Source organism: Lissotriton helveticus, chromosome 1_1 (assembly GCF_964261635.1).
Source record: "Lissotriton helveticus chromosome 1_1, aLisHel1.1, whole genome shotgun sequence".
In the NCBI taxonomy this organism is placed as follows: domain Eukaryota; kingdom Metazoa; phylum Chordata; class Amphibia; order Caudata; family Salamandridae; genus Lissotriton; species Lissotriton helveticus.
The window spans coordinates 1,597,181,399-1,597,208,898 of NC_136057.1; the positions used below are offsets into that span (position 1 = coordinate 1,597,181,399).

Consider the following 27,500-nt stretch of genomic DNA (forward strand, 5'->3'; position numbering starts at 1 on the left):
CACTAACATAGAAGCTTCCAAAGATGACCCTGTACAAAAGGTTTATAGTGTCACAACATAAGATTCGAGGGTTTGGAGTCCGATCCATAGTCTGTGTTGTTACTATAATATGGATAGTTGTGGGAGCTAAGTCGTGCCTTTGAACTTCACGCCCCCTCCCCCTTTGAAGAATCGGGGCAGAATGCGTTTTACTCCGACGGGCCACACTCTCTTGAATCCATTGGAAGCCGATCCATGAAGTATTTATGTGTCCTGTAATATTAACGCATGCTGTTTGAGGAGCTATGAAAAGACAAAACTGTTGCAGGCGCTATATAAAAAGGAAGTTATTTTAATAAGACAGGGTGGCGTCTGTAGGACAAACAATCTTTAAAAACTGTTCTGTTCATCGGAAATGGATGGTGGAGCAGACAAACCTTAGTTTCTTGTGCATCTTCTTACTGCTAAAAGAGTAATGTTCTTTAAATGCAAATGGTATTTTGCAAACTAGATTTATTACGCTTCTCCTCAGACCGTACTGACTTTTTTTTGTATTCTTTGTAGATTTTATATAAGACACACACACAAATAAGCGACGGAAAACAAACATAGCTCCCTCTTTCTATAGTCATACGTATTCATGCGGGTAGTTTCTTTTACCCCCTTCGGTTTTACCAAAAGCGACCTGAAGCTGCCAACTACTCTTCGCGGTGCTGTCAGAGAAAACACAATCCCATCACATGCGGGCGCGTAGCCATGGCATAAGGACCGGCGAGATGTATTCCCAACTGAGGGAAAAGAGGGGACGCTGGAAAGAGAGGAAGAGGGGGCAGGGTGGAGGGAAGGGAGGTGGAGAAAGGCGGGGTTGGCAGAGTGGATGGGGTGGTTCTAAAGTTGGCGGAGGAACACAGAAGGTAAGGCGGGAGGAGGAGAAACGGGGGAAGAATAAATGTCAATAGGAGAAAGAGAGTGGTGGGAGAGAGAGTGGGAAAGACCGAGGGAGATATAAAGTGAATGAGTGACGGAAGACCAACATAAGCAGCTCTTTGCTCCGGCACAGCCTTACAAATCCGCTTGTCTCGAGCACTAAGGTATATGCTTTGTACAGAAGAGGCGCCTAGAGCAGACAGCAGAGCAGTCATCCTTGACAGGACATGTCGGTAGCGCCTGAAGGGACGGCCTTCTTAGAGCTCCTCTTCTTAGTCAGAAAAACACATCTATTTATTTTCCTTGAGTCACTGGGTCTTTTTAATTGTCTTCACATATCCTAGGCGTCAGATAGGAAAAGACAGATTTATAAAAATGGGATTTGTTGTATTTTGTTTGACCTCAGTGTGTAGGGTAGTGCCTGCACACTTTCTTATCTTTAGGGGGGGACAACCGTTTCTAATTAGCGTGGCCGCTAAGGCCATGCTAATTAGAAACAGATGGCCACCCCTAAAGATAAGAAAGTGCTTCACGACAGCTGTGAAGCAGACGAGTCTGTTCGGATGGGCCGTCTGAAAAGGAAAAAGGACAGCGGCTACAAAACCCCATTTCCAATGGCAGGCCATCGATTAGCATAAACGGTGAAGCCGGCCAATGGAAATGAGGGGCGGGGCTTCAGGTCCCCTTCTGAAATCTGCTCTCTTACAATATCTCTCGCCCAGCGCGCATCGCTTCACGCTGCAATGCCAGGCAAGACCTAAAAAAAAAAAATATATATGGCCTTTGTTAACTTAAAAGCTGTGTTGCTATTTGAAGTCCATTGCAAGTAGAATCAAGATGCAAAATGCATATTTTCCAAAGTGCAAAATGTGTATAAGAGTTAAGCGATAGTGGAAGAGTCTGGAGTTTGACGATCTTCTCTAATTTTAGTTTTTCCTGTACCACTTTAAAATATTTGTCTATTCGTGCCAGATCAGAAGGGACCGCAGTGCTGATGATTCAGTTTGTGGCTTCATTGCAAGTCTTTATACTGTGGGTTTAAAAAAGTGGCTTTAGCAGTGACCACCGACAATGGAGCAGCAGCGGGCAACAACATAATATAAAAGTAAAAGTTTCAGAATTGTACCCACACAGACTGCACTTAACAATATTGAAAAGGTTGGAAAGGAGTGGCCAGTTTGAGTTAGTGTCTTTAATTTGTAGTGCCATCAAACTTGCAACCAATATTTGGGTAAGGCAGCCTTTCCCAATTGCGGAGCTAAGATATGGTTGTGGATGCAAGCCAGTGTGATGCTTGTTATCATACGAGGTTGCCAGAGCGTTTAATAATAGAGTAGACTTTAAATATTTTCCATTTATGCAGACTTCGAGAGAAGTTTTGTCTGTTTTCTCAGAAAAATGTCACTGCAATATAAGTGGGCGATAGAGTATTTAGTACAGTCAGGTCTATTTGGAGGGTGTCTGCTGCCACCGTTAAATAGGCGGACCAAGGGATGTTTTTGGTTTTAAATATGCTTTGAAGAACAAACTTCAGGGTACAGGGCATCTATAATAATATTGAAGAAAGGCGCCCATATTAGCCCACAGTAGACCTTCTAGACCAAATTCAAGGCTCACCAGAGATCCAGTCATGTAATTGGGCAACCAGAACACTCTCTTATAAACGATTAGGTGTTACTTTTCAATGGTTTTGGTGAGTTGTCCAGGAAAGGCCTCACAGCCAAAGGTATTTGCGGAAGGTAAGACAGCCCTGAGCACTTTCATATTGGAGCTGAAGTGGGGCTTTCAAGGGCAGCATTCAGTTGGCAAAGGCTAGTAGTAATGAGCACAACCTTGTCCTTGAGGTGACTCAAGTGTGTTTTGATGCCTCCATTTGCCAAACGCCATATGCTCAAATAGTTGTAAGATTTTTCTCCTGTTATTTTTAGGGGGCCGAGGGACCAATAAAGATCTGATTTCTTGCGTGTCCTACCAGGGATATCACCTTTGTTTTCGAGCCATTTACAATCATCTTATTTGCCATACTGTGTCTGTGAAGGGCGTTTAGGACTCTCTGGAATCCTATTATGGGGTGGTCAAGCAATACGATATTGTCCACTTATTGCAATAGCGTAATATAGACTTCTCCTATTTTTGGCGGGAGTATAGATTAAATAGTATTGGAAACAAGACGCATCCTTGCTTTAGTCCATGATTTGTGTAAATCTTCCTGATTAGTGCAGTATCAGACAGCTTGACTCTCACCCAAGTTGATGTATACAACGATATAATAGCGTTAAGCAGGTTGTTAGGAATTTCCCATGCCTGGAGTTTGCTTCATAAATTACCCCTGTCCACCATGTCAAATGCCGAAGAGTAGTCAACAAAACATGAATGAAGAGCAGGTGACTTCTGGCTGGTTGTCTTGTGGCTGAGGTAGGTAAGACGGACTATTTTATCCAGTGTGGAAGAATTTGATCTAAACCTTATTGAACTAAAGGAATTATTGCATTAGTTGTTGCTCAGCACTCAAGATCCTTCAAGATGGCAGAAGCATATATCTTTGCCTGTATGTCCAACAGAGCGATCAGGCAGTATTGGTGGGATTCTGCCTATTTCCCCTTTTAAAGATTGGGAGCAGTATTGAGCCTCTCCAACTGTCAGGGGCTTGACAAGACTTGAAACATGTGCAGCACTCCTGAATGTTTATAGAGACTACGAGACAGCCCAGGTTAGTACAATAAACTAATAGGTGTACGCTTCACTAGATGACCCAGCACTCAAAACTGAACGGATTTACCTACAACAAATAGGATACCAACATAAAATATACAGGGGAAACCAAGAGCCAATACCCCGCCAGCAACAGCAGCAGAGTAAATACCTGGGGTAAACTCACAAATTAACTGGAATAGGAAAAGACACTGACCCTCAAAACCCCCTTAGGGATGGGGACAAGGCCAGGCTTTGCTCCGGTGAATACGCTACCAGGATTACAAAAATGTAGATGCACTGGGTCGATTGACTCTCGAAGATATATGGGATGCAAATGGCATGGTAACCTGTGAGTATGTACAGTCGAAATACCAGATGACAACAATGCAAATATTAAAATACCTCCAACTGAGACACGCACTACAGGCGATGATCTCTCAGAATCAGACTAAGAGGACTCTCCGCTGGAGAGGTGTCTATTGGACTGACATATGACAATGAAAGCTATCTTCCCGACATGTTAATCTCACGAGGAACACACCGAGGGTTCTCGGGCGACTATGGGCTCGATGGCAAGCAGATATAGGCGAACCGGACAATGATGATTAGCGGGATGCAGTACAATTCCCTAGAGAGGTGGCCCTTAAAGTTACATTCCGCCTCATCTAGCTTGAAATATTGAATAGAACAGATTACACCAGAGCGCTACTATTCAAGATAGACAGAGCCATGGATGACACCTGCCTGAGACTACATTGTGGGACTGCCCTAAACTCCGAACATTCTGGGAAGGAGTGACACGTAACTGGAAGAGGCCACGGGAATAAAAATGTATGCATAAACCCCACTGGATATGGGTGGAAAGTAATGTGACATCCTATTAGAGACAATTGATTAATTTCCGATCTCTCCTAGAGAAGAGAGAAATCGCCAGGAAGAGGTGGCAGGAGATGCCACATAAAATTAGAAAAGTTATGAGGAGGGTGGACTGGAGGGTACTAAAGAAATTGGAAATAGGAAAGGGGGGGGGATTTGACCAGATATCACCATATTTAATCAAGATGGTTTATTAAAGTTTGGTTTGCAATCTGAATGTCTAATGTACGACCACAAGTCCATCTAAAAATATAATGGAAAAAGATTTAAAATGAAGAAAAACACCAAAGTCACTACCACATACTGGGGCTGATAACCCCAAATGTATTTAAAGTGCTTATACAATTAATTTTGAGACGGGCCATAAGACTGCAAATCTTCAACAATCTCCAGCAGTCTTAGGGACGCTGTCTTTGACCATGGGCTTGGTTTTACTGTCCTCAGTTAATAAACTAAAAGCAACGACATTGTGCCATTTGTTCTACTTTACCGGCAGCTGTGAAAGGGTTTCAGCCCAAGTAGCTGCAGAGAATGTAAAAATCGGACACAGCTCAATAAGCGGAAAGCAAACTGGAGCTGGGATCCCCGACATACCAAAATGGTAAGGCCAAAGAAAAGGTTCCATAGTCAAAGGTCTACTTCTTGTATAACTGCCCTGGGAGGGCTGGGTGGCTGTGACAGAGGCCTGATGGATGGAACTTGCAGTTATAACTGGGCTCAGAAGACAATGTTCAAATAGGGGATTGGATTTAGCACCCAGGGCAGCTCTGCCTGCGATACCAAATCAGTATTCGGATATCTCCTGAAAGGTTGCTCAAAGTGAAAGTTTTCGGGTGACAGGAAACCATGGGACCTGTGGCACCAAAGAGACCTGCCGTTCCCCAACAGCAAACTGTAGAATAATGCTTTAAACCGAGACTCCAGCAGAGGCTTTAAAATTGGATTTCTCCAGAACCATCTGCAATATAAACATAATTCAAGGGGTTACCGGCAGGACGGTGAACAGAATACATTTGTAATGGTTCTGGAACTGAATGAATTTGTTTGGTCAAGTCTACTTTGTGGAGACTAGTTTGGATTCTCCAGCGTGGGTATTTCCTCCGGTACTGATAAAAAGCAAAGTATCTCTAACCATGTGGGGGAACACACACATTTTAAATACATATTCATTTTTTTTAAATAATTCTCTAAATATAACATTTCTATTCCAGGCAGAGACTGGACCCAAATCAGTCACTACCAAAGTATATTTCACTTGACAACCACTCCAGAAAGGGAACTACCAAAACGCGAAGCAAGGATTACTCTTCCTTTCATGGTACTTTCACATACTGATATACGACACTTCTGCCTCAAGCCTTCTGAAAGGTGCCCTAGGTCGAAATGCACAGAAGGGTCGTACAGACAGTCCATTCTTTATGTTAGCATTTAGGACTAAGATTTCGATTTGAAAACATTAGCGATGGGGTAGGTTAAGATGGCAAGAGAAACAGACTCGGGGCCTGATTACGAGTTTGGCAGTCCATAGGACTGCCAAACTCACAGTGGAGATGCAGTGGCGGTCGTGGACCACTGCAACAGTGGTCTGACTGCCATATTACGAGTACGGAAGACAGACCGCAACAGGACTGTTGCAACCTCCAGGGATTTCCAATCCCTGGCAGTGGTGTAGTGGTCTGAGGGTCGTAATATGCTGGCGGTGCCGCTGCGGCACTGACAAGCGTATTACGAGTTTCCTCACTGTGAGAAGTTGGCCTGATATGTGATGTCTACTATTCTAGTGGGCACCTTGTATCAGTCCAAACAACCCTTATGGTGATGGTTGTAAAGTCAACCTTATAGACCAGCTATCCTAGTGGTAGCATGGACAAAGCAGTCTTAGGCTAAACTCAAGAGGGCATGTGAAGCCAGCTGTTTTACCATATGCAATCCCTTAATACCAAGTGAAAGGACACCACACAGGTTATATATATAAAATATATGTATTTATTACTAAATTAATCCTCTGAACTCTTTATGAGGTCAGAGGCACAAGCACATAACAAGATACTCAATTATCATACAATAAGTTGCACAAAATACAGTAATGCCCTAGGGGCACTTCAAACCATATACTAAAATAGTGGTATAAGAACCACACGTCACAAACAATGGATAGGCCTAGGGCCTGGAGAATCGCTGGGGCTACGCTGTACTTCCAAAGGATAGGGAGCAGGAGGCCCACGGGATGCGCGTGCAGGGTCTTTACACACACGCGAGTTACCATAGAGTTAGAATGGGAACGAAAGAATTGGAAACTAGTTCTTTTAGGACACTTACGGATGGACTAGGGAAAAGCTACTTAAAACTTAGACACTAGGATAGTCAATACCCGCAGGAGCACTGAAGTACTTGCGTTACCTCACCCACAGGAAGCGGGTGCATAGGTGTCAAAGTGTGTCGGGTTTCGTCGCTGATTCCTATGGAGCCTTGGAGAAAGATGCTGCAGGCGACCAGGAGAGAAATGTCCGGTTGGGTCCAAGAGCGGATCGAGGATGAAGAGTACCTGAAAGCAGAGGGGACAGAGTCTGGGTCACTAGCCAGTGACCAGGAAGGACCCAGGAAGGAACCAGGAAGGAACCAGGCAATGTTGGGATGCGATCAGGTGATGTCGTGAAGATTGACTCTGTAGCCACGTGGACCAGGAGGTGTCGACGACGACCAGGAGCTGGATACAGACTGTCCCACGAAGGCTCTCGCTGTCGGCGGTGTCGGCTTCCGGATTGGAGTCAACAAGCCTTGGCAAAGGCAACCCACGCAGAAATCGAAGATGGCTTCTGGATCAGACCAGCAAGGTCTGATGGGCTTCTCCTTTTCAGGGAAGCAGGGGCCAGTCTGGAGCAACCAGACCAGCATTGCAAATTCAAAGGTTCGTCGTCACAGAGGCCACTAGCCAACGGGCAAGTGACCGGACAGACGCGTCGAGCAGGAAAATGCAGAAGGGCCCCAACACAGAACTCGTGGAGTGTGGAGGGCTGATCTTCGGTGCCGTTGGTGCTCGGGGCTGGGGCTTCTCAATCCCCAATGCACAACTTCGAGGGTGCCTCAGAAGTTGCACGGAAAGCAATTCGCTGGCTTTCTAAGATGGCCGGTCCCACGTCTCTCGTCGCCTCCACGGGTCTCAGCTCTGCTGTGACTGTGGATCGGGCTGTTGGAAGTCTGGAAGTCTGGGTCTTGTCAGGCTTTGTGCTCGGGCTCCGGCGGGAGCGTCGACAAAGCAAACCGTTGATCGCTTGATGGTGCCTGCTTGCACAGGGTGGTCACTCCTTGACCACAAGGGAGATTCTTCAGTCTTCTATCTTCAGGTAGAACGTCGAAGGTCCAGAGTTTCGTTTCAAGTTTCAATCAGGATAAATCTTAAGTCTTGGGACTCAGCTCCTACCTATATACCAAATTTAGGGGCTGGGTTACCTGCTAGGTCCCTCCTATGGGTGGGACCAGGGAAGGGGGTGGTTACACCCCTTTCCCTTTGTCCAGTTTCGCGCCAGAGCTGGGGCTGGAGTGCCCCAGCACCTGTTTGAACCGGACTATGCATGGGAAACCTTGTGTGCCCCAGGCAGTGTCTCATGTCATTCAGCCCTCCCTGCCCCAATACACTATGGCCTGTCTGGGGTGGTGCTAGCACCTCCCAAGACTGGAAACCTATTGTCCAAGCCTCCCTCGCTGGAAGGACTCCCAGCAGCAGGAGATCAGACTTGTGTCTGTGGCAGCAGCATCCATTTTGTGATGCTGAGGTTCTGGTTAACTTTAACCGGGATTAGTAGGAACAACATGTCTTCTCCCTCTAGAAGGGTGGAATGCTACCCCCGTCGCCAGAACTGGCGAGGGGGTAGTATTCCAAAGCGTATGACACCTTACACGACATGTTTTGATAAAGCCAAACCAAAGTTAGCTTTCAACCGCGAGGATTATAATGCACTTAAGAGTATATGGTATGGCAATATCATAGAACAGCTATAAGGACATGGTTCCGAAAGCTGCAGAAAGGCTCAGCTCATGCTAGAGCACCATCTCACATAAAACCATGCACTCTGCCTTCAGGATTGTTAAGGCCTGCCATAGGAGTGACTTATAGGTGCATATGTGTCTATATATAATGGTAGGTATAGGAATACTATACCTAAGCAAGGGGTGATTACACGACCTTGCCCCAGCTGAGTGATCAGCCAGTTGTGTCAGTTTGGATGGCCAGCCTGGGGTGGCATAGACATGCTGCAGCCCCTGGTAGGCCTTGGGGGCACCTATGCCCTGGGTACCTATAGTACACTATACAGGGGCTCATAAGGTGACCCAATATCCAATTAGGTATGTACCTAAAGTACATGGAGTCCATTTTACAGAGAGAGCATATAGCCTGGGGCCCTTAGCAGGATCCCAGGCCAACTAGGTCGAAAACCAGCTAAATACAAGGCAAAAAATCTGGGGTAACCATAGTCAGGTATCCACCTTCCTACACTCACATCCACCCTTTTCAAGGTGGTGAGCCCGCCATGAAAAGGGGGGAAGTGAGGAAACTTAGGGGGCCCTACAGGGTCCCCTGTTACATCAGAGCCATGGGATGCATGCAGGGGGCACATGGTGTTCCCCTTGTCTGCATGCATCCCCTTTCCTGCACAGCATTGACTTTATAGTTCATGCCCTGCAGGAACAGGCTTTGGAGCTCCCATTGCAGTGCCTTTTTAATAGGCACCGCTGTGGGAACGTCAAAAGGACCACCTCCCAGACTATGAGATAACTTGTAACCTGGCGGGTGGTGAGATGTGAGGTTTGGCAGTGTGGGAGCAGGGCGGTGGCGGCCCACTCCCACACCACCAGACTCATAATAAGGCCCTCAGTTTTATGTTAGGACACTGAACCGAGCCACTAGTTCGCAGATTATGCGTTATTGCACCTTTTCTTTGCATTCCAGCATGTCCAGTTTTGTTTCTCTCATTGTAAAGGATAGGTGGCATTATCAGAATGCTTAGCCTAACTAGACTATTTTAGTCACTCACTCCATTCAGGTGGCAGAGGACCGAGATATCATGGCCATTGTGTATCAGTGACTAGTTGATTGCAGTTACCCAGTTTAAGTAAATGTATATAGGTGTATTTCTCTCATGGTGCTTGTGGAAGACAACTTACATTGATGAAATCAGTTTGCGAAAATGTCACCTTGGAATTCATAATTGCCAAATGCTTGGAGTTAACAGAAATAATACATAAAATGTCAATTCATGGCCAAGTGAGGGAGGCATCGGCCTTTCTAATAAACTGTAATAAGACGTTTTTCCTTAACTCATGTTAGGAGCACTATTAAGGGCCACCTATATCAGAGAGAACTGTTCTTTTGCATATGTCTTTCAGAGGTGTTTGCCTGGATTCATATTGTGCGCCACATGTTGTGAATATCTGGTAGCCACATTGCACACTTGCTCATATTCTTTGCTAGCAGTTGCTTGCCACAATCCACTTCACATCCCTTGCCCCAGCTGGGTTTGGCCACTGATTTACATTAAAAATATGACATTCCATGGCACGGTAAGTGGTTGTGATGTGCCACTGCAGCCACTTTCTTATGCATGTGCATTTTAAAATGTGCTTAAGAATTAATTACTGAAACTTTAAGCTTAAACTTATATTTAACCTTGCAGCGGAAATACAGTAGAGTCAAAAGCAGAAACACCCCTTCGCAAACAGTACCATCTATATGATGGCCAAACACGTTTGCCTTAAGAGAACAAAAAAAAAAAAAAGGCAGGGCAGCAGAAAAATTAAAGAGACGAGGAAATAAATTACTTTCCACGCATTTCCATAGTGGGTCAAGAAGACGAGTCAAAACGTCCACCTGCAGCTGGCATGCTATTTCCAGTCGACCACGAAAACATTGTACTCAATAATTCGAATAATGAAATGAAAAACCGTACATAGAATAAGTAAAAACAGCATCAATGACAGTCAATGGCTGGGCAATATGTACTAATAATGTAAATAAAAGATACAGAACAGGTAAGAATTATGGTCGGAAAATGCATAAAGGGGGATACAAGAGAAAACATACAGTCATACATACCACAGACTGAGGTGTTGTCAGCTGACTAGGTCGGGAAAGCAAAACACAACTGAGAAAATCATTGCAGAGAACTCCCACCCCAACAAATGTTTATTAACATGAACATTTGTTGAAGCAGACAAAACAATGTTGGTTAAAAAGTGTGCGAGGCTTCTCTATAATGATCTGCACTCATGACGGTCTGTTGTGCTCTCTACACTGAAGCAGACAGGCCTTGGTGTCTTGCTTAGTTAGTTAGCTCTGCCTTGCTTGACAGATTGCACCTTTACTACGGGGCAGCCCCGCATCCTTACAGCCAGTCACCCGAACACTTTCTATCCACCATCTTGCTGCCATCTCCATTGCACTTTCTTCACATTTACAAGCCAGGACCAGTAAAACTATGGGCCTAATGTACCAAAGGGTTTTCCCCACTCTATGTCTATGGGAAAATGCGTGAGCACACGTGGGCCTATGTGAGCGTCATTTTATTTTATTGGGTGATTTAATGTACATTTGTGTTCACATTGTGACCTAATCGATGCAGATGGCCCTGACAGTATTTCCCCCCCGCACTTTGAACATAGCCAGAAGGGGCAGGTTCTTGAAAACCTACTAACTAGTAATGATCTGTACGAGGCAGAGTTTCATGATTAAAGTTCACGAGTAGCCACATATAATGGAAGGGACTGTGAATCGATAATTGATTACATTTTTCTATCATTAGGTCTTCTTAAATATGTGATTTTTATAATGCTTTATCCATGCCATTGAGTGATCACAATCCCGTGGGGATGGAGTTAGCTAATGGTTTTTCGCTCCTACATTCTCCTGTTACCCCACAGGCTGTAATATCAGTCAAATCTAAAGATCAGGGGAGAAGGATAAAATGGGGACAGGTAGTTCCTGCTGATTTTTTCTTTAATTTAACATCAATGGCTGCACAAGATTTAAATATTTGTGTCAATCCTCTCTCTAAGGGCGAGGAGGTTTTAACATCCTTTGAAGGTATCTGTCGGACAGTGGCCATGAATTTAACAGCTAAAGGCCAGGGAGTTAAAAATAGACCGGTAATGGGCTGGTTTGATAATAACTGCAGTAAAGCCCATAACCTCCTTAAAAAAGCACTTAATGCTCGTCCGAGGGACAAAGTCTTAGTGGTACAGCGCAGAAAGGATTACTCCAGGGCAATCCAAGCACGTAAAAATGAATTAAAGAGGGAAGCTTGGGCCGAGCTCATGGACAAAGCTACCCTAAAAAATAGTGCCAAGTTTTGGTCAATTATTAATACCCCATTGTTCTCTCGTGACCAAAACGCGGCGCTGGAACTTAACATCTCTGAGGAAGACTAGCTTAGCCATTTTGAAAAAATCTACGGTAGTAACATGGAGAAGGAATCTTTTGAAGTCCCTGTGTCCGAACACCCCCTGGCGCCTTTCAGATTTGATACAGTTGAAGTCATTAAAGCAATCAAGGGTACTGCGGGTCGAAAGGCCCCGGGCCCTGATGGGGTTCCCGCTGATATGTTTAAGGTAAATACTTTGTACTGGGCTGATATTTTAACTAAAGTCTTTAATGCCTCAGCCATTGTGGGATTTCCTAAATCTTGGTCCAGAGCTACTATAATCCCAGTGTTTAAAAAAGGTCAGAGGGGAGACCCAAGATGTTATAGGCCCATATCATTGTTGGACTCCTCTATTAAAATTCTAGGGAAGGTTGTCCTGGCTAGAATAACATCTTGGGCCAAAGAGAATAATATTCTGACAGAGGTACAATACGGCTTTAGAGCGGGGAGGAGTACGGAGGACCAATGCCTCAATCTTCACCTCATAATATCCAAGTACACGAGGGCAAAAAGGGGATCCATATTCCTAGGCTTCATGGACCTATCCACAGCCTTTGATCTAGTCAATAGATCAAGGATGTGGACTATGCTCTTGAAAATGGGACTTGACTGCTCCTTGGTGCATTTCCTAGCAGAGTTGCATAAAGATCTGAATGCCTCCATTAGGATGACAACAGAGGGGAAATGTACAGCGAGTTTTAGGTCCTGCAGAGGGGTGCGCCAAGGCTGTATCTTGGCCCCCATGTTATTCACGTTATACGCGAATTCATTGGAGGCTAACTTAACAGCTGTCACTCAGGATATTCCGTGCATGGGGGGTGCGCCAATTCCGGTGCTCCTCTATGCCGACGACGCGGTGCTGATAGCCAGGACCCCGATTGCCCTGCAAAAGCTGCTTGATTCTTTTGGAACTTTTATGTCCAGTCTAGATCTGGTGATTAATAGTGGCAACTCCCTCACAATGTCAGTAGGGGGCTCTAAAAGTAAAGACAAAACCTTTTTTTGTGGCAGCGAGGATATCTCTAGTGTAAAGGTTTTCACCTATTTGGGTGTAGTATTCGATCATAGGGGTACTTGGATACCACAGCTAACATCCAAAGCGAATGCAGTGAGAAGTTCTGCCACCGCAGTTTTGGGGTTCGCTAAAAGATTAGGGGGGAAACCCACAGAGGCGATCTTGGCTATTTACAAAGCCAAGACAGTCTCTATTGCAAGATATGGGGCTGCAATTTGGGGGTTTGTAAAACCTGACCGCATCCAAACGGAGGAAAACAAATTCCTGCGGTCATTGCTGGGCCTACCTCAGTCAACAGCAACTTACTCCCTACACCTTGAGCTAGGTCTGGGATACATCACAGACATGATAAAACTAGCTCCGATCCTGTTATGGATTAAGCTCTGGTTAAATCCGAACCTTAGTCTTAACCATAAGATCATAAAAGATTGTCTAAAACTAGATCACATGAGGGATATTCAGTGGTTGTCCTATGTAGAGTCTTTGGCTGTGAAGCTAGGACGCCCTGAGATTTTTGCTAGACCAGAATCCCTGTGTAAAGCAGATCTAGTGTGGGTGAAGACTAACTTGACTAGGCTCTGTGTTGCCGAGCGGGAAGCAGATGAGCTAGGTAAACCCTCTGTGAGGGCACATGTAATGGTAACCACATCCCTTGAGTTGGCTCCTTATTTGTCAGTGGTGACAAATTTTTCCCATAGATGGTTACTGACAAAGTTCCGTTTCAATCAAATCCATATGATTCTTTGGGATGAGAAAGGTTGGTGTAGGCCTGAGGATTCAACTCCATGTAAATGTGATGACCAGTCCGCCCAGGACACTGCGCACTTTTTGTTCTTTTGCCCCTTGTATTTTGAACCCCGGAATCGATTTGTAAAACCAATACTGAAAGAGATGAGATTTACGCAGTATAAGCCCGCATTGTTATTTTTGCAAATGATGGAAGCCCCCGTAATTATGTACTGTATCGCCAGTTTTCTGGCTGCATCTGTAAGAATTAGGAGATCAAGATTGGACCTTTAACCCAGAAAGCTAACTATTTCTGTACCATGTATTTAAATAATGGATCTGAATAATGGATTGTTGGGCTCGAATGGAAATGAAATTGTGTAATTATTTTTTTATAACGGGTTTTAATTGTCATTATGACTGAAATTGTATTAATTGATTTTTTAAACATGTTTTAAATACATTTTATAAATGTGTAGTATACTTTTATGATTTTAATTAATCGAATAAAGTGGTTTTGACTTGACTTATATGAGCGACCCTTTATGTACCATGAATTAGGTGCAGAGCAAAGAAAGATACATTGGCAGCAAGCACAATTTGTTGTGACGCTTTTTATCGTTTAATTCGAATCCACTCAGCCCTGATCAATAGGTACTTCCTCTCCACAGAAAGGGTCTTTCTGTGGAGAGGAATCCAATACTGCCAGTACTGTCAACGCTCTCAGTCGAGCAGCTGAGACAAACGCGTCCATGAGCTTACATCCTAAACTGCCAGTCACAACTCTGAACAACCACCTCTGACATCCTATCCGCGATGTTAAGTTTAAATAAGAAACGTCTCACCAGGCATTGCGGCATCGCTTCCAAATGGACTCGCGGTGGTGGATGAAAGCTGCCTTCGTGCTGTGCTCCGGGCGTCCGTGAGGTTTCAGACTTTCCTTGGGGATCATCAAAACGGGCAAATTTACACCCTTCAAAACAACAGACAGACATCAGTTGGAGGAAGCGTTAGGGAAGTTGCTCGGCAGTGATTCATTTGTGAAAGAAACATAAGTGCTAAAGCCCTCGTCCGGAGGCCGCCGCGGCTTGCACCACCCAGTGCCTCTGCCAGCGCCGCTAAAGACAAACCATCACAACTAGTGACCATCACACTCCTACTACAAGTGACAGACCCCAAAACCCTTAAGAATGGCTTGGGCTGCAGGTATATAATAAAACAACGGTGGCGCTCATCACTTAAATAGACAAACAGCGACACCGTGTGGCAGACTGCTAAAAGCTTCTTCACATTCTTTGCTCTTACTACATTGTGAAAAGAGAATTACAGAGTTGAAAATAAACGGAGACACGGATACAGCAAGGATTATGGAGGGAAATCGCAGACGCGTGACGCTATTGTGCCGAACTAATCAGACAGAATAGTAAATAGAAAAGACGCAGTAAGAATATCTAGAACAATCTGGTATTTGTTAGGTGTATGTTCATATAAAGTGCTTTAGGGGTATTAAAAATAAAACTTCCAGAATAGACCTCCGAGTGGAGCAACATCAGGGGGATTTGATAAGTGATCCTGTGCGTCGGTACAAATCTCCTAAAAGAATGTTTGCTATGATTCGCGTCGAGTATTTCAAAGACAGGAGACTGCGACTCTACAAGCCTTGTCTCCTGTCTTAGGAGGACTGACTTAACGATGTTGGTACTCTGCATGGGCGTAGGAACTGTGGGGGACATATCCCCCCCAGATTTTGGAGTGGGGGGGACACAGGGGACAAGGGTGGGGGGGACGAGGGGTCAAACAAATTTCCCCTATACCTTTTGAGAGGGAGATTGGCAGGCCATTAGCGCGCGAAAAAAAGTGCGAAGTGCGAGAGGTGATGTGTGTCCTAATGGCCCTGCATTTGACCTGGCGCCTCTCAAATGATCCGATAGTCCCAGCATAAGGTGACGTCATAGGCCACTCGCCCCCCTGCCTCTGCTCTTTTGAAGTCTCTGCATCACCCCGGAGGCTCAGGGAATTATTTAGTTCTCACCTCAGCTGCCTGTAGCCAGTGCTCTTGTTGATTTGCTGGCTGACCTGACCTCGTCGTCGGACTTCTCTGTTGCCGGCTTGAACGAAGGGCTGCAGGCAGCAGCACGCTCTGACGCTCGGTTAACTTGTAAGTAGGGGCAAGAGCTGTTGCACTGCATTGCCAGGGGCGCCTGGTGACATTTGAAAGTGGGGGGGGTGTGGGGTTTACAAGGTGTGACTGAGTGGAGTCTGGAGTGTGGCCCGAGCCTCGGCTCAGCAGCCTACTCTGTCTGGCGAAGATATATTGAGACCTGCGTGGGCAAGAGATCTGTAGAAGTCTGAAATTTAGAACCAAGAATGAGGGGAGGGCCCGATAAACAATTCTGTGCAACAGAACTAACTAAATGAATATATGTACCACGGCAGTGAACATAAATGTAAATCAATAACACATTATTAGAGCTACTGTAAAATAAACACATTTTCACACATTTATTACTAAAATGAAGAGATCACATTTAAATGCATTTCACAGTACTGCAAAAGTGACATGAGAAAACATGTTTTAAAGCCTTATATAAGGCATATAACAAAAAACTTACTTACCTTCAGTAACGCTCCTTTTGATGGATACTCTGAAACCGTAGCTACATCAGCCGTAAAATATTCCCATTGTGCCAGAGTGCATGCAGAATCATTTTCAGGATAGCCCCTGTCTGCCGGTAAGTAGCATCGTGCGACTCCACGTCGATCCCACTCCGCCCCGGAAGTGATGGTCGGAGCCGCATGTAATCGTCACCCAAACACACTGGCATTTTCTTTCTTGACACAGTCCATGCCAGAAGACGTAGAGCTCGGCGTGCCGATTATTGGCACCAGTGTACAGAAGTCTAATTTGGACCTTTTCGTCTTGGAAAAGAGTCAATTTCACAAAATGGGGCAGAAGGTGGGCGTTGAGACATCTGATCTTTGAGTATTCACCAGAATCAGCATTGAAGAAGTTAAGTAACTTGTTATTCTGATGGATACTTCTAATCCCAGATTCTTCATCTTTAGAATAGATACCAAAGCAGTACCTAAACACGTGGTGTGCCTGTGGAATGGCTCAGACCAAAAAGTCTACCAGGACCAAACGGCCAAAATGTCCTTCCCGTCGGACCTGGCTGTCAAGGAAATAATGCTTTATTAACGTATGCACTGATGCCCACGATGTAGCCTGACAAACAACCAGGACAGACACTACACATGCCGGAACAGTGGTTTCTCACTTAGGCCTGGTGAAACGGGTCCTCAATCCTTCTGGAGGATGTTTTTTGACCAATGTGGAGCAGATTTTAATGCAGAGACCCATACACTTGGATAAAGTACTCCTCAGCATTGCCTTGCCTTTCTTTGTCCCAGAGACCAGCACAAAGTACTGATAGTCCACCCGATGGTCTTTGGCACGATCAATGTAAAACCTCATCACTCTTCTGTGGTTCAAATGATGGAGTCTCTCCTCTTTTGAGCGGTGAGGTGGAGCAAAGAACATCAGAAATACGATGGACTGTCCAGCATGAAAGGAAGTAATACACTTTGGTAGAAAGACACGAAATTGCCCCAGCATCTAACATACACAGATATCATAGAAGGGAGTCTGGCCACAAGGATGACTTCCACTACTTCGGGAGAAAGACTGAATGCAGTCCACTGCTACCACTCAGTCTCCATCTTGGAGGTGCAGATTGTACAGGCCTGGGTGGAACACTCCACCCTGCTGCAGCGACATGAGTTCATCCCGAAGCGTCAGCTTGATCGGAGGACAGATGCTTATGCCCAGAAGTTCTAGTTACCATACTTTCCAGGCCTGATCCAGAACCACTAGGATGACTTGGGCCTGGTTGTTCCTGATGAGCTTCAGAACTCAGCGCAGGAGAGATAGTACATGGAAGACCAACAGAAATCCGGTACTCCACTCTGGGCAGAATGTGTCTAAGAGAGATGGCATTCTTGGGAACTCCAGCATGGAAAAGTGTTGACATTGCACATTCTCTACGGTCATGAAGAGATCGAGCCTGGGTTCTTCCCATTGCTGGAAGAAGTCCTTCACTATCTCAGGGTGTAACTGCCATTTGTGATCTGCCGTGTGAGTTCATCCACCCTAGCATTTAAGGATCCTGCCAGGTGGTGAGCTATCAAAGAAATGCCCTGAAGATTCAGTAATGTCCTGAGGCGCAGGCCCAGGACCCCACCCTGCCCTGCTTGTTACAATACCACATGACTCTGGTGCTGTCCATGAGGACTAGCACCTACCTCCCCTTAATGGATGGTACGAATGCTTTCAACACCAAGCAAATGTCCCACAATTCCAACAAATTGATGATGAGACAGATCACCGACAGAGACCTCTGCTCTCCAACTCTCCCATATGACTTGTCCTTCCCCGTAGACTTGCCTCCATCACCACAGTCATCTCAACATGATGTAAGGAGTGTAGTCTAATGCTTATCTAATTGGGGTTGAGCAGCCACTACTGCAGACCTTTTTTAGTCTCCTCCAAAATCTGGACGGTTTATGACGGGTTCCCTTGGTGCTGTGCTTACAGAGACTTCAGACCCCACTGAACAGCCCACATATGCCAACTGGCACGGTCGATGAGCAGAATGTAGAAGGCCAATGCACGAGGAATCCTCAGAGTGACCCTCACTGAGACCGAGGACTGAGATGAAACATTGGGATTACAGCCGGAATGTACAGGACTCTTGTTTGACCTGTCAGCTTTAGGGTGGTCTTCCTCCACACTTTTTGCCTCACCCCCTCCATTTTGCTGAACTTATTTGTGCAGGCCTTAGAAATCTGTGCACTCAGCCCTAAGCTTTACAGATACACGTTTTCTGCAATTGCAAAACTCATTATATTCTTTGGTTTCTCCATCTCTACCTAGAGGTAAGGTACTTAGATTATTTGCGAGGATGATGAACAATCCAGAACAAAAACTCTGTTCAATCAATTTATACGTGAGATCATCTCGTGGATGGAAGCCAACTCTTTAAAAATGAACACTGACAAGCCAGAGGTTTGAATTATTGGGCAATATTCTTTTATTTGGTCTAAAGGATGGTGGCCTGCTGATATTGACACCTCCTCCCTCCCCACTTCCAGTGAGTTCAGTTTGAAATCTTGAGTTTTACTTTGATCATTCTCTATCTATGTACATCAACAAAGTAGCTGCTTCTTGTTTTTTCCACCTTGGCGTTCTTTACAAAATCATCCTTTCATTATCTATTTATTATTTTGACTCTTGGAGGATGGTGGGCAAAGAGTCTCTTCTCTGACTTATGTACAGTGAATTAGAACTGCGGCAGCACATTCATCTTTGATCACTCCAATTACTCACAATATTTCTCCTTTAAAGGTAACCGGAGTATGGCACCCCAAAAACAAATAGTCTCTGCCTGTTGCATACAGGCAATCACTATAACTTTGCTCTTAACGTTATGGTCCGGGCTCTCACTGAATTCTGCCCCTCACTTTCTTTTAAAACATCCTAAGATCAAGAAAATGAGTGCTGGTGGTCGCTCTTTTCCTTACCTGGGAGCCATGCATTGGATTGTACTCCCATTGGACGTTGATCATATGGCTTTTCACAACACACTTAAAATTTGTCTCATTTCTCTGACAAAGATCTTTTTGTTTCTGTTAGCCATTAATCCTTTCCGTCTGCCCTTACCTGCCAGTGCCAGGATACCCTTCTGGATGACAGATTTAGGTCTATAGGAATTCCCAATAGAATAGAACCTGGGTGCTGGATGTTCAATTAAGAGCCATAAGACATGAATGGATGAGCCTGAACATCATAGCTCCTTGTGGGGTGCTCCGCTGACGACTTAGCTTTCAACCTATCTTGCATTATCATATTTTAAGGGGCTGAGCCTGGAACAAGCGTTCTGTTGGGGTACCATTAAGTATGTGACTCCAAGAACCGGTGTACAAGTTTTGCTGTGCGGGAGCGGACCGCCATGCCGCCAGCCCACTTCCGCACCTTCAAACCTGCGGTCAGGTTGCCTGCCAGATTACAAGTTTTTCTCATGTCTGGTAGGCTTTTATTGGCTGTCCCATAGCGGTGCCTCTGAAAATAGGCACCGCAATGGGAACACCCCAAAAAGTTCCTGCATGGCATGGACTTTAAAGTGCATGCTGGCAAGCTGTGCTTGCACACAGGGGGGCACAGGTTGTGCCCCCCTGAATGCACCCCAGGGCCCAGAGGTACATTGTTTGCTCTACGCCACTGTTTTCATGGAGGAGGAACCACGGCAGAGAGCAAACTTGTAATATGGTTGGCGGGACCGCCGCGGTCCCGCCAAGCATATCACTACTTCTACACTGCCGTGCCAGGGACAGGCGGTTCCCTGGTGACATCTGTGCTGCAATGGCAGTCTGACCACCCTACTTATAATGAGGTGGTCGGAGCGCAGGTGCAGCGGTGCCTCCACGGGTCCGGCAGTTCTAGGACCGCCAGACTCGTGATCAGGGACTTTACTTTACAGGTAGCTTTACTTAATAATTCTTCTTGAATATACATCTCTGCATGGAAATTCTGAGTGTTTTAGTACAACACATGATGCTACAAAAATATAATGTGAGGTAAAAGTTCTTACTTGAGCTTGAAAGGCAGCAGGTGGACTCATGTAGTTGGCACCAGGCACCAGTTCATTGTTATATTCATACAGAGTAACCTCTCCGTTGGGTACAGGAGGCCGGAACAGATCCAGAGTACACATTTCTGTTTCCTCTAGCACTATAGAGAAATAAACACCAAATAAAGATGATCTCTGTTCTAAAGGCCCAACACAACTGAAATACCAAAGAAGCAACTCTAAAGACCCCTTTCCCTCACGCTTAACAAAAAAGCTTTCTCCTCTAAATTAGAAGGCAAAGCATAAATGTTTGAGGATACAAAGGTTTTGAAATTTAGTAGCAGGAAAGAAAAGGGTAAGGTAGCATTACGAAAGAGAATGTAACCATGCTAAAACTGAGGGGTGGCAGGTAACCATCCAATTGTTTATCAATTTTCTGCTGTCACTATTATCTAGTTCAGCACTGCATACTCAGGGGTCGGCGACTATTTGAACATGAAATAACATTAGCAGATTAATAAAGGATGTATACTTAAAAAGGCAAAACTGAAAATTAAAAAACCTGCTGTAAACGTGAAGGAATCTGTAAATGGAGGTTACAAAAAAGAGATCTGATCATAAAGGTAACTTACACTTTTGAGTAAGCTTACTACTTGTCTGTATTCACAAACTGAACTTTTGCAGTAACTTACCATTTTGTAGTACCTTACACTTTTTGTAGTAGGTTCAGGACTACACATGGCCAACCATCATTACTGCAACACCCTCTCACGGAAAACAATCAAGGTAGGTACTTAAAATAAAACCCCATAGGAAATAAAAATTCAATTAAGTTAAATTATTTAAAATAATTATAAAATATAAATAAATATAAATGAATGTTAAACAATATATAAAAATAGAACATTTATTATTTAATTATAAAATATTTAACAACGTATTTAATGGGATATGAAATATTTCATAATAACAATAAATGTAAACTTTCTATGTATTTAACATTTATATGTTATTAAATATTTTATAATTGAATATGTACTATTCTTATATCTTCTTAAAATGAAATGCCATATATTTTTAACTATTTTAAATAATTTAATTTAACAGTGTTTCCTATGGAGTTTTATTTTAAATCCCTAACTCCACAATTTTCTATTGGAGAGTTATGCAGTACCAGTGGTTGGCCATGTGTGGTCTTACTACAAAAGTGTAAACTTCTCAAAAGTGCAGTTTGCGAACTAGGTCCTCAGTTGGTATCCTGAGCTTTACTTGTCTTGTGACAGCACACCAAGAATAGTAAACAAAACATAGTATGGATGATTGGTGACCTCCATTGAGATGCTGGTGGGCGCAGACACATAAAAAGCATGCATTAGGAGCAAAAAAGGCACGCAATATGCTAGAGTCTAGCTAGCATATTGATTCGTCTTTCAAAAATAAAAACTAATTTTGAATCGCTCTAACCTCCATTAAAATTATATTTTGTGTTTAAAAAAATATATATATTTCATAATTTATTTATTTGCTTCTGTATTTTTGTTTATTGTTTTGAAGTCGAAATAGTCGAAATTGTGGAGGCCATGGTCCTTGGCTTACAGTAATGATTCAATGGGGGTACAATGAAGTCAAAATGTTAGGAACCACAGATCTCACTAAAGCATAGTTTTTACGTATATGACATTTAACAGTTCAGCATGCTCCAAAATGTTGCTGTATGGACTTAAAGATCCTTTCATGCAAAGATGCAGTTGGTTAAAAAGGCAGAATTCTTTTAGTCAATAAGCAGGACGCTTATTTGGAGTTGTAATTCGGTACCTGGAATATTTTGAGGAAAGTAAAAAATTACACAAATATTGTAAAACTGCATTAAATGTTGTATGTTAGCCTCTCAGCACAAGCCAGATGACAGCTACCTTGACTGCTGTAGTCACAAAATACCGTTCTTAAGCAGAAAAGTTAAAACAAAAGGCCTGTAAAATATGGGGCTTATGGCTGTAATAGTCTTAAGGACCGGAGTTGAAAATTAACACATGCTTTCAGAAGCATACTACTCAAGAACAGTTGAAAAAACGTTAGCCCATGAGACGGTGCAGAATTTGTTTATGTTCAGCTATTTTATAAATTAATGTTTTACCAGATATCTTCATGTCACTGGGACACGATACATGGACTTTTATTAAACCCAGAGTGTTGCTGACTTGGTGTTTTTTTGCTCTTTGCTCATCCTATAAATGAAGGCAAGTGAAAACATAAAATCCTTTGTAGTATCAGGTTTTTGTCGGCTAATTTTAAAGTTCAATTTATAAGCCGAAGAAGTCGCCATCAGAAATTCCATTTAAAAATGATTTATTCAGAATTGGTTTATAAAGCAAAAACGTGGTCCAAGTCCATCTTAGAGCACTATAAATCTTTTGTTTATTTGAAATCTACTATATCAACTGATAGCGCATTGACTCTGCCCTGAGCGGACATCTCCCTTTGGATCTTTGTGCTGGGCTGTTCGTCTTCTGCTCCACGTGTCAACTGCTCGCCGGACCCGCTTTGCGGGTCCCGCATCGCCGAGAAAGCCAGCGGGGGACCTGTACTTTGTGTGGTGGCTGGGGAGTCCTGGGGCTTTGCAGCAGGGCTGCGAGCGGTACTGCAGGGACTCTATTTCCCAGGAGTCCCTGCCTGGCCAATTCGTAACACCTGGCCCGCTCTCCCTGCTTGCCCCGCCCCCTGCGCACAGGTTGCTTTGAAAAACTCCTCTGACCCTCGCTATTGCGGGACTGATAGCGCATTGACTCTGCCCTGAGCGGACCTCTCCCTTTGGATCTTTGTGCTGGGCTGCTCGTCTTCTGCTCCACGTGTCAACTGCTCGCCGGACCCGCTTCTCGGGTCCCGCATTGCCGAGAAAGCCAGCGGGGGACCTCTACTTTGTGTGGTGGCTGGGGAGTCCTGGGGCTTTGCAGCAGGGCTGCAAGCGGTACTGCAGGGACTCTATTTCCCAGGAGTCCCTGCCTGGCCAATTCGTAACACCTGGCCCGCTCTCCCTGCTTGCCCCGTCCCCTGCGCACAGGTTGCTTTGAAAAACTCCTCTGACCCTCGCTATTGCGGGACTGATAGCGCATTGACTCTGCCCTGAGCGGACCTCTCCCTTTGGATCTTTGTGTTGGGCTGTTCGTCTTCTGCTCCATGTGTCAACTGGCCCGCTCTCCCTGCTTGCCCCGCCCCCTGCGCACCACAATCTTTTTATTAACAGCACTCACTACAGCTGCGCGGGAGCGTCCGGGGAGAAGCCCGGGACAAGGGCGGGGCCGTCTGCGGCCATCAGCGGTCGGGCGAGGTTGGGTTGGGCCACCTCCCCTGGTCCTCCTCTCTTATAAAGTGAGTTATTGTGGATTCACCAAATACCTGTTCCCCTTTTTAGGTCTCGCCTCTCAATGCGCATTGAGCGAGACTATAGGGGCTTAAACAAGGTTTACCTAGACTGGCGATTTGATGCTGTGCCCGTGCGCTTTTAGGTCAATGCGCAAGCGCATTGACCTAAAATGCGCGTGCACATCATCAAATCGCCATCTGTTCCCCAGCAGCACTCCTTCCACTCCTTTGAAGTGAAGCTTAGCTTCACTTCAAAGGCCCCTGCTGCTTCACACTCACCGCTCTCCCCGCTCCGCCCCGTGTCGCATTTCTCCTCCCCCTCCCCACAGCAATGCCCTCCGTCAAAGGCTTTCACGGCCGGCCGTGCTTGAGACCCAACATCTTTTCTTTGATGTATTTACGGTGCAGTAAAGATAACATTTTATTTGCAGATTTACATGCAAGTGTGTGCAGTGGCTATGTTTTTGCCTGCGTTAAAGACTGTTCATTGATCACACGTGGATGCATTTTTTCACTTTGAGCGCAATAGTTATATCAAATGCCGTAAATTAAACTTGTTAGGAGAGAGGCTTAAGAGAAACAAAAACACAATCCCTTTGTGCAAAGAATTAACTAATATTTTGCAGTGTGTGCTTTTTAAGATCACCCGTTAAAGTACAAACGTTACCTTCTGACTCGATTTTATAATACTACTTTGAGAGTTCTTCTGCCTCTCAGCTTATTTATGGCACTGTGGTCCAAGATATTTCGTTGTAAGATCTTCTTTGGGCAGGTTTTGGCAACACGTACTGCTGAATAACACGTGCTTCTCTGACACAAAAGCCACTTTGACTTTACCAGTGCTTGTTTGAAATAAATTGCTCAAGAATTTCCTTACTTTACGATCTGCTAGGTACATTTTGGCTTGTTTTCTTAGTGTTCCTGTAGTGATATGGCCGGGAAGTCACAAGGCATCTGAGCCGGTTTTCTTGCCCTGTTGGGCGAGCGACGGAACTAAACTGAGAGCAGGCTGATGCTTGTCTTGGAAATCATGCAAGGTGACATCCGCATCTCCTGGCAACTACAGCCCTCTCTCCTCGCTGCTGCTTTTCACAACCCTTCCCTCCTCCCCACGCTCGCTGCTTATCAGCACAGACAAGACGCACACCTCGCGCTCATTCCAATACACACCCACCCTCCATTACCAGCATCATTCCCTGCTGACTGGCCACAAGCATCAGTCCCTGGTGTTTCCTGGAATTTGCACAGATTGTTACCCAGCTGCGGCATGTGTACTGTTCAGTCCTTAGTTTATTATAAATAAATACATGCAGTTTTTCTAGGATGCCAGTTAAGCCAGAATTACATAATACCAAGGCTGCCTTAACGGGGATTCCACCAGGAGCCTCTTTTTTTCCTCCACTCTACATTTCAAATCTCAGTTTTGAAGGTTCTTTTTCACCCCTAATTTCGCCATTATGCCATTGCCTGTAGTTGTTTATAGCATTAGTAAAGTTACATGTTTAGTTTTGTCCTTTTTTAAATGTCAAAACTTTTACCATTAAAAATTAAAAACAACATTAGGTCACTATCCTTTATTTATAACATTTTACACAAAATTGTGACTTTGCCCATCAATACATATAAAAAAGGACAAAACTAAACATGTAACTTTACTAATGCTATAAGTGTAACATTTGGTAGATTTATAACTATTCACTTTACAAAAAACAAAATTAATACTTTTATAATTTGAAAAAAATAAACAAAAAAAATGTACATTTGCAACACCAAAAGGTCAAACTTTTCTATTGCGAGACCTATTGCACTTTCAATGCTTGTTGCTACTAGTTGTTGCTATCATGCCTTTGCGCTCCGGAAAGGAACGATCTGTTCAACTACAGACTACTAAAGGGGTGGTTACTGGTCCTTTGGACGCTTTCATTATTAAGGCGACAGGAATTTTGGAGAAGGAGATAGCTTTTGCTGAAAAAAGGCTCTCACTTGACCTCATTAGTGGGAAACGTTCCTCGTTCCCCTTGCCACAGTGCCTACTCCCGAAGATTCGGCATCAGGCACTATTCCATCTTTGGTTCCTATATTGGTGGATATACATTGTGAGGCAGAGGGTTTGTCTTTGATTCCCTCCGACAGTGACTCGAATTCTAGTGAGTTATCTAGGAGTATGGCGGGAGGGGAGTGTACACTTGGTAAGTCAATCCCAATTAGATTCTTCATCAAACGGGGACTCGCCCATGAACTTACCCTGCAAAAGAAAACGAAGTAAGGGCTGCCAGAGGGGAGGTATCTCAAAAATATCTAAAACAATTAGCTCTCCTCAGCCATCAACTATTCCTGAAGCCTACACCTGCTCACAGTCTCCTCTGTCTGTAAGTGATCCCCTACCCTCCCTGCAAGTACAACCTGGGTCTTCGGATTCCTATCCCGTGAGCTATAGTGGTGATGAGGGCCTACTGGGTAAAATGGAGGTACTATTTAAAACACTTATGCTGCCCCTATTGGAAAGAACTAGACTCATGCATTCAAAATTGGACACTCTTGAGAACCGTGTTAATACCAACACTGGTTTGTTAAAAAAGTTAGTTAATGACCAAGTGACATCGTCTAATTCTATTAGCTCTAGTAAGTCCAAAACTCAGGGAGTAGTTGTTACCAGTAAGCAGCCCGTCTTAGCTTCTGGCAAGCCAACCACTATCCGGCCAGCCCCAAATAATTCTGCTTGCATGGGCCCCGGGGACATGAATCCTCATAATGCTATTACTTCCGCACCGGCCTCAAGTATACAGGTTTTGAAACCTAAGAAGGCCAGCTCTAAATCCAATCCCACGTCCCAGCCAAGTACCTCTATGCCTACACCTACAACTCGTTCCCAGGACCATGTGAGGGGTGGCTCCATACCCTCTACGCATTCTAAAATGAGTTCTAGAGCAGTGGGGAGTGCAACTACTAATTCTATCTTCCCCCACTGAAGGCTAATAAACGGGGACCCCCTTGCATAGACTTACCCATTGAAGCTACCCCTTATACGATTGTCCTAACAGGTGTCTCACCCTTTAGGGAGGGCCAAATTGAAGCTTATGGGGATCTTAAAAGCAAAGTTGTTTTTTGGTTAAATAAAAACCGTCCCCTTCCACCGTCCTCTGCTACAGATATATTGAATGTGAGAAGAGTTGACTGGGTGGGACATTGTGCAAAGGATTTAGAAGGGGATTGTATTATTATAAACTTCAGGGAGCCTTGGGTGGTGGACTTCATATGTAGGGAAGCAAGGTTTGGGAGGGTGGGTGATGTGCAGTCTCTGGGTCTCGGCTATTTTTACCCCAAAAGATATAGTGTGCCCGTTGCGAACTCTCTGATGCCGAATAGTCTAGTTGGGAGATCCCAAGCTGTTGGGTTCCCACATTCCCCTTTTTACCCTCGCTTGTTTAACTGTTTCGAACCTCTTTCTGGCTTGGAGGGTATTGATTGACTCTATTCCGCACCTGACAGAGGGAGTGAATGTGACAATTATGTTAGTGGGGGTGATGGAGTATGTAATGTGGCTGCGAGTATGGAGGGAGAAAACCTAGAGAAGGGGTTGGAGACAGCCTTTGTGAGTCATGAAGATGGTATCCGGCCGGCTGTTTGTCAATCGAATATTGATAGGCATTTAAGCCTGGAACAGTGCGTTTCGGATCGCGTTGCACCCGCCAGTCAGGTTGTGCCGCTTAAAATGGCCTCATGGAATATCCCAGGGCTAAAGGGGCGTGTAGGTTCAGAGGATTGGACAGATTTAATTGACACCTTTAATATTCTAATCTTCCAAGAGAGTTGGGCTCCTGATCCAATATATCAAGTAGGGTTCCTAAACTTTTACAAACCAGCGATTCAGGGTCCTAAAGG

General features: G+C 44.6%; 1 protein-coding gene across 1 annotated transcript in view; it reads right to left on the reverse strand.

Annotated features, from left to right (window-relative positions):
- The window catches only part of AAAS (aladin WD repeat nucleoporin), a 416,285-nt gene that overhangs the window by 352,635 nt on the left and 36,150 nt on the right, over positions 1 to 27,500 (reverse strand). The window contains exons 2-3 of the mRNA XM_078687624.1: positions 20,280 to 20,419; positions 14,478 to 14,605 (exon numbers count right to left, since the gene is read on the reverse strand). Of these exons, the coding sequence (XP_078543750.1) occupies positions 14,478 to 14,605; positions 20,280 to 20,402 (251 nt within the window). The 5' untranslated portion in view covers positions 20,403 to 20,419. The remainder of the gene's footprint in view (positions 1 to 14,477; positions 14,606 to 20,279; positions 20,420 to 27,500) is intronic.